This window comes from Seriola lalandi, unplaced genomic scaffold, assembly GCF_002814215.2.
Source record: "Seriola lalandi dorsalis isolate HSWRI2012SDOR001 ecotype SW California unplaced genomic scaffold, Sedor1 jcf7180002054885, whole genome shotgun sequence".
Lineage (NCBI taxonomy): Eukaryota > Metazoa > Chordata > Actinopteri > Carangiformes > Carangidae > Seriola > Seriola lalandi.
The window spans coordinates 6,148,221-6,160,233 of record NW_019525437.1 but is presented as its reverse complement, the minus strand read 5'-3'; the positions used below and the strand labels follow the sequence as shown (position 1 = coordinate 6,160,233).

Sequence of the window (12,013 nt, the reverse complement as noted above, 5' to 3'; positions counted from 1 at the left end):
TAGACACTATTTAAATGTGCAGAGTTAAAACATAAACATATCTTGCAAAAGTGGTGTGATATTTACCCATTAAAATGTATAAAATGATTAAAAAAAATATAGCTATATATATATATATATATATATATATATATATATATAATAAACTGTGTTGTTTTAAGGCGTTGAAAATATACTGTTAACACGTATTTTAATGTTATTTTATTTGCGCAAATCGCGTTCAATGTGGATGAAAACTTGCTGTACCTTTATCATGCCAATGTGTGAGGTCACTTGTTTGACACGCTGTGTTGTTGTGACGTTACGGGCCACGTTCAAACTTGCGTCAGAAACTGCTTCCGTTGGTCACGTAAGGTAGGCTTCAGACATAAACAGTGCAAATAAGAGGCGAAAGCGAGGGTACAGTACCAGACAGGGCAGTGTGTAGCGCCAGAACTGTTTGTACACTAACCGCATGTTTCATCCAGGACAACAGCTCGATTATTTTTTGGCCGTTTGTTCTTTTTTCGCCATGTTTTCTCGAGCTGGATGTCTTTCTAGAGTGGCATGGACCGGCTGTCGAAGGTCATTCCCGCTAGCTTGACTAGAAACATAGCTAGCTAGCTAGTTCACAAATCAACCACAGAAGTGTAAAGGGAAACCACTAATTTAAAATGTACCGTCAACAGCAGTAAATAATAAAACATTGCTGGAAATCATTGTCGATTCAGAGAAGTTGAAACAGTGCTAGTCCATTCACTGCTACATGCTTACTAAACGCCAATCTTCATAATAATCTCGTATAATTCAAAGTTCAATCTGTTTAAAAGTGCCTTGCTCATGGAGAGGCACACATTGATTGTAGCCTTGATGTTTCAGTAGGGTCCTCTGGCAAATTCGGCATACATGTGATCCATCATTAGTACATGAATTCATAAAAGTTAACCTTTATACCTTTGGCATGCCTTTTACTGCCAATGTTGGCTAACGACACCTCCACCAAATGCTTTGCGCTTGTCGACAGCGAAGCAAGACGAAACATTTAAATTTAATTAAAACAAGTGCTGCGATGTGTATGAAATGTATACCGAATTTACCGTAAGACACCTACGTTTCATTGAATACTTAGTGCCAGGTTGTACGAAATGTTATTCGTGTTCATTTTAACGTGCCTTCTTGATAGTGACGGATTTTTAATGGTGTTTGCCATGCCGCCTACCCCCGTCAAATCTTAGCCAATTACCAGAGTAGGTGAAGAGCATGTGTACTACTTATCCTGGATTAACTAGCACATAAACCGTGCTGCTTTTGTAGACCAGGCGTTATAAGGAGTAAAATAAGGCAACTGAAGACCGTAACTATGTACTTGTGTATTTTCAGACCAGCAGTCATCCTTAAGTTAGATATAATTGTGATGCTAATTCAGTTCGTCTCTTCCTATGATATCGTCTCCCATCTAAGGTTATTGCACAAATAACCTGGACATTTTCTGTTAATTCTCACTGTGTGTGTCATTTACTCCAGTAGACTCTAATATACAGTAATGTAACAGTTAACTGAATGCTCTTAAGTACTGACTGCTCCAATATTGTGATTTGTCTTTTTTCAGAATGGGGAATTTCACATCCTCCACTACTGGGGGTCTGTCCAGCACAGCCTGTGTACAGTATGTTCGGGTAAGTATATACATATAGATCTCTTACCTGCAGTCAGCTTGTTGAAGCCTTTGGTACAGTAGTGTGCTGTGAATCTCACTACAACCTGGTTTTATCTGTGTCTGATAAATTTGGCATTAAAAACAATGTCTTAAGTTACAGCTATTTCAGGAGACATGTCTACATATTTTGGTTTCCTGGTGGTTCCTTCAGTTCACCACCACTCTTTGGATTCTTATTCAATCATATATCTTGTCATCTTTTGTCAGTTTGTTCCAATATATTACTTCCATATTTCTGCATCTCTGAATCACAAATCTGTTAGGAAGTGGACCCAGAAGTAGCATCTGTAACTCTGTATGTGAACTAACATCAATTTTCAATAGCTATGACAAACAAGGCCCTGAAATATACTGAATATAGCAGGATGTGATTAGCAAGTCTACATTTATTTTATGATGAAATTTGGGTTAAATTGTAATTGTAACTTAAATTGTATGATTTACAAAGTTGTTTGATTGTAGAGGATGAATGCATCGAGTTATCTTCCTCTGTCTCAGTTTAATCACTGTCTAAAGATCAACCAGGGAATTATTTCATAAAAATGCAGTCAAGGTTCTTTTGTGTCTAGTGTGGTCTATTTCTGTGTTCTGCTGATATTTAACAACATCGTATTTTTGCCTGACTTTTCAGGAGGTGGTGTCACAGAACTGTGTTGTGATATTTTCCAAGACCACCTGTCCTTATTGCAAAATGGCCAAGAATGTATTCAACGAAATTGGTGCGACCTACAAAGTGGTTGAACTGGATGAACACTATGATGGGAGAAGACTGCAAGAGGCCTTAGCTCAGATGACTGGTGCCAGAACAGTAAGAACCTCATATCATATTTTGGGATTGGAATTTCACGGAACTTCACAGTATGCTATTTCAGCACCTAATTTTAAAAAAAAGAATCAAAACAGGGATATTTGACAGCTTGTTTGTTCTGGCAGTTCTGCCTTAAAGTTAAATTTAGGTTGACTTGTTGAGGTTTTTGTTAGGGCTGCAGCCAAAAATTAGGTATTTATCCTGACTCAAAATAGATGCAGCTGAATCAAGATGAAGAGCAAACCAAGTTGCATCTTTTCCCAGACTATAATCTTTAATATGTGAAAATATATAACATTTATTGAAAGTAAATTGAAAGTAATGACATTTTCAGTTTGATATATAAAATATCATATAGCACTAATTTTTGAGTATGAAATACTGAAGCTCTGAAAATATAGTATATAATATACATATAATTACATGTTTGGAGAAAGGTCACGTGCAGCAGTGTATAATATAGACTGAGCAACATGAACAGGGTTTGAAAGTTACAAAATGCAAAATGAGAGTTAAGAACTGACATTTTTAATGTGGTCTGCACATGCAAAACGCATTTCTGCTTCAATTTAAATCACTGTAAAGTCACTTTGTCCTTCCTCTACTTCTTCCACAACTGCGAAAGTTGTCAATGAGTTTGACAAGTTAAAATATGTACAGTTCAACTCTCGATTTCAGATGTATTTTTGGTTACTTTACAACTTAATAAATGGTTGTGTTTTAATAGTGATTTTATAGTGAGTCAGTCAGTCTTTGTATTGCACTTTTCACAAACCGGTATTTGGGTCAAGCGCAAGCACAGGATAGTAAAAAATGTATTAACAGAAATTTGAAACATGTTAGTGAAAGTCGAAAAGAGTCAAAATAATATGGGAAACATCAGAGCCAAATAAATGCAATATAAAATATCAATTTAAAAATCCTTTTTTTAAGCTCCTTTTTTATGAAAAAACTTTTCAGAAACTCTTCCATAAGAGAATGTTTTTAAGTTGTGACTCGCTCACACTGTGCTAATGTTATGACATGATTTGTGTATTCAGGTGCCGAGAGTCTTCATTAACGGAAACTGCATCGGGGGCGGCTCCGATACCAAACAGCTCCATCAGCAGGGAAAGTTGGTGCCCCTGATCGAACAGTGTGCTCCCTGCTGCGCTGCGTCCAGCTCCGAGGGTTCGGGCAGTGGACAGTTTGAGTCCGCTAAATGACTAACCGTTTTTGTAGTTTTTTTCAATCCTGTCTTTATTAAATGTTCACTTGATCTTTTGCTTCAAGTTGTACATTGCTTGAGCATGACCATGTTATATATTTATCAAAGTGCATTAGATACTTGATGTTTAAGTCACATAAGTTTTCATCCAGGAATGTACAGTGTTATTATTAAAGCTGCCATCTCTTAAACAAAACCTGTGAATAGTGGAACTACTTCAAATACTTGTCTTCTGCATGGTTGTTTTATACAGTCATAAACAAGCATGATCTCTCTAAGCATTAAGTATCATCAAATCAAACATGTGAACATCATGAAGTGTTTATGCCTATTCTATTAATGGCATTTATATGCGTTAATTTTTCATATCTTGTAACACTGAAATAATTACTTTAATTTTTGTTTGATTAGCACAATCTATTGTGGTAAGTATTTGAACATTGCATCTCATTGAAAAATGTTTTTTTTTTTAAATATATATATTTTTTTTTATTTGAATGGCTTTTGGAAAAAATAGCCATTTTGTATTTTTTTTTTTACTTGCCTGTCAAATCTTTTCACTGTCAGTCTGACATTATGGCAGTGTCTATGTTTGGTTGTGTTTAATCTTAGGCAGGTAGTTGATTTTTGCTAAATAAATGTAGGAATTAGGAATCATGATGACAGAAAGTGTTATAAATATATATATGTGAATGAACGTATGTATAAAGTCACAATTATATTAAATGTTTTTTGATACACTGAATGTATATTTATAATTATTAATAAATATGAATGAAAGTCCACTATCAGCTTCTCATGTCTTTTTTTGCCGCTTTGCCGAAGAGTGCTTCATTTGGTCCCCCCGTCCTCGTAGGAGGGCGGACATTAGTTCTATTTTAGAGCTGAGCTCAACTTAGTCAATCAAATTTAATCCGTTTCAGTTTTGTCCTTACAATGACAGTCACTAGTATAATTTAACAAAACACGTCTCGCTATCATTTTGAGGATTTTGTTTTTGTAAAACGACAGTCGTCCTACTACAGTGTACGCTGTAAAATAAAACGTATGCATCCAGATTACCCACATTGCACCGCATCTCGGTCACGTCACTTCAGTGCTTCAGTGAAATTAGCTTTTCTCACGGGTGTACTGCTAAGCTAGGACATTAGCACCTTGTTTATGTGCACAGTAGGTTGAATAAACAACATTGTAAAGAATGGCTGGAAGCGCGGGAGAGTGGTGTCTGATGGAGAGTGACCCCGGGGTGTTTACAGAGCTGATAAAAGGTTTTGGTAAGAGACCCGTAGCTCAATGCTAGCTGCTCATTCAATGTAACGTGGCTATGCGACAGTGCTAGTTAGCTTGATGCTCTACAGCTAACGGTAACTTCTAAATTAGCTACCGTTGGCTACCAATGATTTCCCATGCAACGAGAAAAATGGAACTAAGACAGTTTAGATGCTGTGCATTTTCAACAGCCAACCAAACGCTGCATTCTCCATAAAGTTGCATGTACTGATTGGGCAGTCTTTGCTAACTTAATTGGGCAAGCTAACTGGCTAGCATTACTCAGCGTTCAAAACAACGGCGCGTGAAAACAAATCGTCGCTCATGAATGATGACATTTGTTGTGCCGTAAAACCGACACTGAGAGAAGCTGCTCACTAACTTTTGTTATTGGACAGGTGTTTTCTTTTTACTGTAACAGTTATTCCAAGTGTGAATGAGTGTTTGATGCTTCACTTGTCATTGTCAGGCTGCAAAGGAGCCCAGGTTGAGGAGATATGGAGTATGGAGCCAGAGAACTTTGACAACCTGAAGTATGTTAATAGTGCAGCCTCATTATCTTAGCATGCTCCCTCTAAAGACTGGCGTTTTAATTTATCTGTTCTGTTCCAGACCAGTTCACGGCTTGATTTTCCTGTTCAAGTGGCAGCCAGGTGAAGAGCCAGCAGGATCAATTGTCCAGGATTCAAGACTTGACCACATCTTCTTTGCAAAACAGGCATGTTCTGCATTGTTATTTCAGAAAACATACACATTGAACTATTTACATAATAGCAACATATCGTTATTTTGTAACTGTAGTATAAGTAACTCTAAACAAGTTCATCACTAAGTAGCAGCCTCTATCTGCTTCTGTACGTATTATTGTATACTAGGCTGGTTCTAAGTTTATGCAAAAGTGTGTCATTCCTGATCCATTTGACTCAGCATCTTACAGCTGAAATACAGTTCCAAAATTAAGTAAAAAAGTGTTTTCTTGATTAACAGCTTGGTGTAAAACCTTTTTAGGAAGTGCCCATTACAACTTCTTAAACGATAAATCAATTAGAAAAATATGGGGTGCATCAGATGGTAACACACTGGCCAGAACAAAAGAGAACTCTTAAGTGCAATTGCAAGACATTATCTTTAATGCTGAGTTGTTCAGCCAAATTGAATAATGAATTAAATAATGAATTGACTGGGCCTATGACATTAAGGGCACACCCCATAACAAAATGTGAGGAGTCACACAAAGTGGGAGGAAGATCTTGCTCTTTATGGACAAGAGCATTAACATACCTTTGTCAGATTTTAAGCTCTGTTTGTTACAGATTTGCAGCAAATCATAAATTGTAATCTGTTGCCTCAAAATCTGATAATTCAATTTATGATACATGCTGTGTGCCCTCTTTCTAAAGTCATCTTAAGCATAAATAAGGATTTTCCTTTGTCTGTCCAAGTAATTATTGTGTACTTGTCTATTTACAGGTCATTAACAACGCCTGCGCCACCCAGGCTATTGTCAGCGTTCTGCTCAACTGTTCCCATTCCGACATGTTGCTTGGAGACACACTGACAGAGTTCAGAGAGTTTTCACAGAGCTTTGACGCCGCTGTACGTAACCGTGGATTTTGTTTTCTGTGTGATTTAGTTCACGACTATGCAGCCTTTTTTATTAGGCTGTTGGTTTATTTGTTGCATGTTAACGTGTATAAACCTTTCCATTTAAGTTCAGCGTCACCAACATTAGGCTAAAAATCTAACAGTAAGTGATTCATTATATGCACCTCACTTTCTAAAAATAACATTTGTACTGCTTTCCCTTTTGAGCAGTAACTCACACACAGCTCACTGTAGTAATTTCCCCTTCTGTCTGTAACACTGACAGTTTTATCCTCTTACCTCTTAAAACCTTAGATGACTTAGTTGTCTGTCCCACAGATATTCAGGAGAAGCAGGCTGTACTGATTTATGATGCTCGACTTCCTTGGTTTGGAGAATCTCAAATTTGCCAGTCATTGCTGCTTTGTGTTATTTTAGACATGGCAGCAATTGGGGGGGGGGGGGGGCAAACCAGGCTGGGATTGTTGCATATTATAATCTGTATGTTTATTGGCTTGTTATAGAAACAACAAATAAGTCATTTATTTTAATAAGTAACTGTAATGTTTCTGAAATTGAAATACTGATTGGATGCTAAACTTTCTTGGAAGACAAATGTATAATTTGTTCCATGCAGTGCTTCATTGCAACACCAGCATCTTTTAATGTAGGGGTTATACCGTCAGCATTATAATAATATATCTCCCACTCTCCTCAGATGAAGGGTTTGGCTCTTAGCAACTCTGAAGTGATCCGACAAGTTCACAACGGCTTTGCCAGGTAAGCTCCTGCTCATATCATATCCAGCTGGAGAGAGATTGGCTTCATGTTATTTTTAGCTTCTCATTCTAACTTGGAGGAAAGCGACTGGCCCATTTATCGCTAATGCACCAGTCTACCTTTGTGAAACATGCACATATGAGGCTGGTTCATTTATTGGTCACTTGCAAAAGTTATTTGCCGTTGAGTAAATGGCAAATTAAAACATGTTTTCGTCATGTAAAGCACTTCAACAAACTTTCCAAGTAACGAATTTAATTGAGGATAATAAATATTTAACATTCAATACATCACATGATATTCTTGGAGCAGAAATCATTTCCATTTCACCTCTTGTTCATTTGTTTTATTTATTTTGTAGACAGCAAATGTTTGAATTTGATGCAAAGTCCTCAGCAAAGGACGAGGACGCCTTTCACTTTGTGAGCTACGTTCCTGTAAACGGCAGACTATACGAGCTGGATGGACTTCGAGAGGGACCAATTGACCTGGGTAAGCAGAAAAATGTAATTTGTTGTTTTTCTCTTATGGCTTTAAGGTTTCAGCAGCAAAAAACTGGCAGTTTAATGTGTGAAGTCCCTCTGTGTGAGGCCCTGCTGTGCAAAGCTGAAATTTTGTCTTGCTGGCCATGGACCATTTCCCGTAAAACTGTCTGTTTTTTATGATGATGTACAGTGTGTGCTTGCAGTCACTGTATCCGCAGACACCTGCAGTGTTATTTATTCCCGTCTGTTTTTTTTTTTTGTTTTTTTTTTTCTTCGCCAGGTGCATGCAACCAGGATGACTGGATCAGCGCTGTTCGCCCAGTGATTGAGAAAAGAATACAGAAGTGAATATCTTACATTTATTATAGATTTTATTTTATTGAACCGATGATTAAAGTGGAATTTTAATGCTGTAATTTTATCTTTTACTTTTAAAACACTGAGCCGTGATGATTTTCTGTATGTTCAGGTTGGATTTAGACACTAGAAATGATTTAAAGTTAAGTAGTGGGCATTTCTCATCCATTTCTTATGGTTTATTGGCATATAGATTCAGATCGTATCATGCACAGATGACACTCTGTCCGTAAAATATTGACTTGTTTTTCTGCCAGCTAAATACTGCCTTGATTTCCTTACAGGGTATCACTCTGTTCTCACTGAACTTCTACTGTTTTCCTCCTCAGGTACAGTGAAGGCGAGATCCGATTCAACCTAATGGCCATCGTGTCTGACAGAAAGATGATATATGAGAGGAAAATCGCGGAGCTCCAGACTCAGCTTACTGAGGTGAGTGGCAGTGAAAGAGCTGGATTCAGCGCAGACATGAGAAAGAATCATTTATTATTTTGCTTTCTGCCTGGGAGGCCACATGTGAAATTCATCAGTTGTCAGTCTTTCAAAAAGTTCCAGATCATAGCTGTGGTGTACTTTACGGGCTTCCCATGGGTCCTTTATATCCTTGAAAGTTTGTAAATTTGAGGGGGGACAAAATCAAAGCCTTGAAAGATTTTTGTAAATACTCATCAATAAATCTGGTCATTGAAAGTGCTTGAATTTATATATTTTCTCTTCAGATTGTAAGTCTCTGTCTTTCAATTTACACAATGTATTGTTTTGCTGCGTTACAGAAGGCAACAACACAGCTGAGAAGCGTTCAAAACTCTCTCTTTTTAATTGTTGTTTGTGAGCTTCTTTAAAGCTGCCAGTTCTCGGTATGAAAATTCTTCGTGTTGTAAAAGTAATTAACTTTGATCCATGTCTCAAACTTTGCTGTGTTGGGTCCTTGAACTTGAGTTAACTGGGCCTTGAAAGTCCTTGACTTAGATGTTTAGGAAGGTGTGGGAACCCTGGCTTAAGCGCTGTGTTTTGTTTTCATCCACTCATCTGTTAGTCTTGTTCGTCAACTCATATTTGTTCAACACACATACAGTTACTCTGGTTTTTATAAAGCCCGCTGTAATGAGGCAATCATGTCCTGAGTTGCAACATTTAGAAAAAGACGTAGATTGTTCCCGATGGAAGGAGCGGTGACTGACTGAAAATGCCATCCATCCATCCATCCATCCTCAGCCTTTTACCTGGTGTCAGATGGCGGTGGCAGCAGTCTAACAAAGCTAGTTCCAGCTCCTCCTGGGGGCTTCTGAGGTGTTTTCAGGCCAGAAGAACAGAACAGGGAAAAGGCAGGGATTTTGAAAACCAGTGATGTATGTATGTTCAGGACAAAAGAGTTGGGGAGTTGGGAGATGGGATTTCTAATAACACAAGGAATATAATGTATTTCACACATTTTCAGGGTCATATGAAAATGTACATCTTTTAGACGTGTTGAACAGAGTAATAGTTTTCCACCCATCCGTAGTGGCCATCATTTGAAAGGTGTGGTCTGCATTGGATGACACACCTGCATCATTATTGGGTGTTGTCAGAAATGCGCTCTGCTGCAAGTGTAGCCAACCACACCCTACAGTCCATATGTACTGATCACACCCTGAGCACACACCTGCATTACTGCTGCAAAGTTAAACCTTCAACCACTGGAGGCCAGCAAAAACAAGGTTTTTCAAATGGTATATCAGATGTGATTAACTAAAGTGTGGAACTTTATTTCTTGATACCACTTCTTAATATACATTGGAAGTCCTAATTTGACAAAGCCAAGCAATTTAATTAATATTGGGATTACTCGAGTGGCTTGAGTTTAATCAACATAAGCATCACCAAATGTTCCCTCACCAGAGTGCTGAAGTTTTTATTTTTCTATCCTAACTTCTGTTCCAACTAGTCAGGATGCATCGTGGATATATAGAAACCTTTTTTTCCCCCCTTCTCTTCCCAGGACGAGCCAATGGATACAGACCAGAGCAGCACGTTTCTTAGCTCCATCCAGTCAGAAATTGCCAAGTACCAGCTCCTTATTGAAGAGGAAAATCAGAAACTTAAAAGATATAAGGTGGGTTTCTCCTCAACATTACATTCCATACTATTACAGGCTGCATTTCATGCCACATTCTTTGTGGTAGAAGTACAGGGAAATAGCTCAAAATGCTACAGTACAATTTTAGTCTCTGCATTATAAATGTAGAGACTGTGTTTACTGCAATGTTTTCTGCCACCTCTGAATGTACTTTAGCCACAGAGGTTTTGTACATTTCCTCCCTTCCACCAAATTAGTCTCACCCAGTTTTTCCTCTTGGATTTATGTATTATGTTCTTACAGATTGAAAACATTCGACGAAAGCACAACTACCTTCCTTTCATCATGGAGCTACTGAAGACGCTGGCAGAGTATCAGCAGTTAATACCTTTGGTGGAGAAGGTAATTTTTCTTTTTTTTCTTTTTTTCTATTTTATTACTGTGTCTTTCCACAGCCCTATTTGCTTTCAGAGCACGAGTGTCAGGGAAGACCTTTACATTTTGAAACATGGTTGGATATTTCTCTTTATTAAAACATGCACATTATTTTTAATGATCTTGGCTCATTTAGATCGCCGATAAATTTTTTTTAGGGACATTGAAGGACAAATAATGAAAGACTGGTCAATGTCAACGGTTATAGGGAGGAAAAGGGATTTAAAAACATAATGAAATTAATCCCCAAAAAACCCAGCATTTCCATGTTTGTTCCGTCCACTAGATGGCAGACGTAATGTCCCACAAGCATAGCATGCTGTGCCTAGTCCACGAATGTGACGTGGAAGTTGTTTTTGTTTTTACACAGCAGTTACAATTAAATATCTGATATGTGTGTCCATGTTTGGTGATTAGATTTTGTATTCTTTGCTGATTTCTGTGTACATGAGGGATACTAATGAAGATTTCTCTGGGCTTGTCTCACCAGGCAAAGGAGAAACAGAGCGCAAAAAAAGCCCAGGAGGCCAAGTGAACAACAACAACAACAACAACAACACCACCACCACACTTCCAACAGAGAAGCCTCCAATTACACACACGGACACATTGAAAACCCCACAGTCACTCTTTCATCAGTGAGCCACATACAGATACTGTACATCATTTGTCATATTCATATTAATGACCATGGATGGTCCACAGCACTTCCTCACTCTGGCATCCCGTGAACCATCCAGACATTATGAACTGCACTGCAGGTGTAGCAGAGAGACTGTCGGCAAAACACTGTCTTCATGTGTGTCCATCAGCTCTATTGCATGATTGAAGGAAATATGTGCTCAAATTATGTCTGTCTTATTTTCATAATAAAATGTTTAGATGTTTGTGAATTGTTTGATTCTGCGGACAGACTTTGAAAACAATTGTTTTCTTTTCGACAGATTCAATTTATAGATTTGTCTCCAGATATTTTTTTTTTTCTAATAAAAGCTGTTCACTGCAGTTCACAGACTTAGTGGTAGATCTTTGCCACCACCTACTGGTGCAGCAGAGGAATGAGAATTGTTTATGGTACACTACAAAAAGTCATCTGATAAACTTTCTTCGAGCATCGAGAATTAACTAGTGAAGCTACAGAATCTATTCGGTGAGATAAATACCAAATCCTTTAAAAACCTATTCCAACAATCTAACATTGAGATGTGTTTATTAGACCATCTGACCCGAAGAGAGCACAGTAACAAGCTGCCAAGTCCTTATAAGTGCATCATTAAGAAAGGGCTGGTACAAATTTAGTGACTCGTGTGTTTTTTGGATGGCTTCCCGTAGC

General features: G+C 37.9%; 2 protein-coding genes across 5 annotated transcripts; both read left to right on the top strand.

The window, feature by feature from the left end:
- The first annotated feature begins 323 nt into the window (after nt 1-323).
- glrx2 (glutaredoxin 2) lies at nt 324-4,496 on the top strand. Of its 4 annotated transcripts, none has more exons than XM_023428752.2 (4): nt 324-354; nt 1,589-1,655; nt 2,328-2,504; nt 3,545-4,496. In XM_023428752.2, exons 2-4 carry the CDS (start codon nt 1,590-1,592, stop codon nt 3,707-3,709), a joined length of 408 nt encoding a protein of 135 aa, XP_023284520.1. In that variant the 5' UTR covers nt 324-354; nt 1,589; the 3' UTR covers nt 3,710-4,496. The 4 variants fall into 4 exon arrangements, with proteins under 4 accessions (XP_023284520.1, XP_023284517.1, XP_023284521.1 ...); XM_023428749.2 differs by lacking the exon at nt 324-354 and adding an exon at nt 363-564; XM_023428753.2 differs by lacking the exon at nt 324-354 and adding an exon at nt 381-399.
- Nucleotides 4,497-4,788: 292 nt separating this feature from the next.
- Nucleotides 4,789-11,567, top strand: uchl5 (ubiquitin carboxyl-terminal hydrolase L5). The gene is made up of 11 exons (XM_023428676.2): nt 4,789-4,985; nt 5,450-5,513; nt 5,593-5,698; nt 6,451-6,576; nt 7,283-7,344; nt 7,706-7,836; nt 8,110-8,173; nt 8,516-8,618; nt 10,168-10,281; nt 10,549-10,647; nt 11,171-11,567. Exons 1-11 carry the CDS (start codon nt 4,910-4,912, stop codon nt 11,213-11,215), a joined length of 990 nt encoding a protein of 329 aa, XP_023284444.1. The 5' UTR covers nt 4,789-4,909; the 3' UTR covers nt 11,216-11,567.
- The last annotated feature ends 446 nt before the right edge of the window (nt 11,568-12,013 follow it).

Excerpts from the sequence above, each read along its gene's own strand:
- glrx2 (XM_023428749.2), top strand. The coding sequence starts at position 455 with ATGTTTCATCCAGGACAACAGCTCGATTATTTTTTGGCCGTTTGTTCT. Across the intron at positions 1,656-2,327 it reads CCTGTGTACAGTATGTTCGG|GAGGTGGTGTCACAGAACTG; the intron begins GTAAGTATATAC and ends CTGACTTTTCAG. Across the intron at positions 2,505-3,544 it reads AGATGACTGGTGCCAGAACA|GTGCCGAGAGTCTTCATTAA; the intron begins GTAAGAACCTCA and ends TTGTGTATTCAG.
- uchl5 (XM_023428676.2), top strand. The coding sequence starts at position 4,910 with ATGGCTGGAAGCGCGGGAGAGTGGTGTCTGATGGAGAGTGACCCCGGG. Across the intron at positions 6,577-7,282 it reads CACAGAGCTTTGACGCCGCT|ATGAAGGGTTTGGCTCTTAG; the intron begins GTACGTAACCGT and ends CACTCTCCTCAG. Across the intron at positions 7,345-7,705 it reads GTTCACAACGGCTTTGCCAG|ACAGCAAATGTTTGAATTTG; the intron begins GTAAGCTCCTGC and ends TTTATTTTGTAG.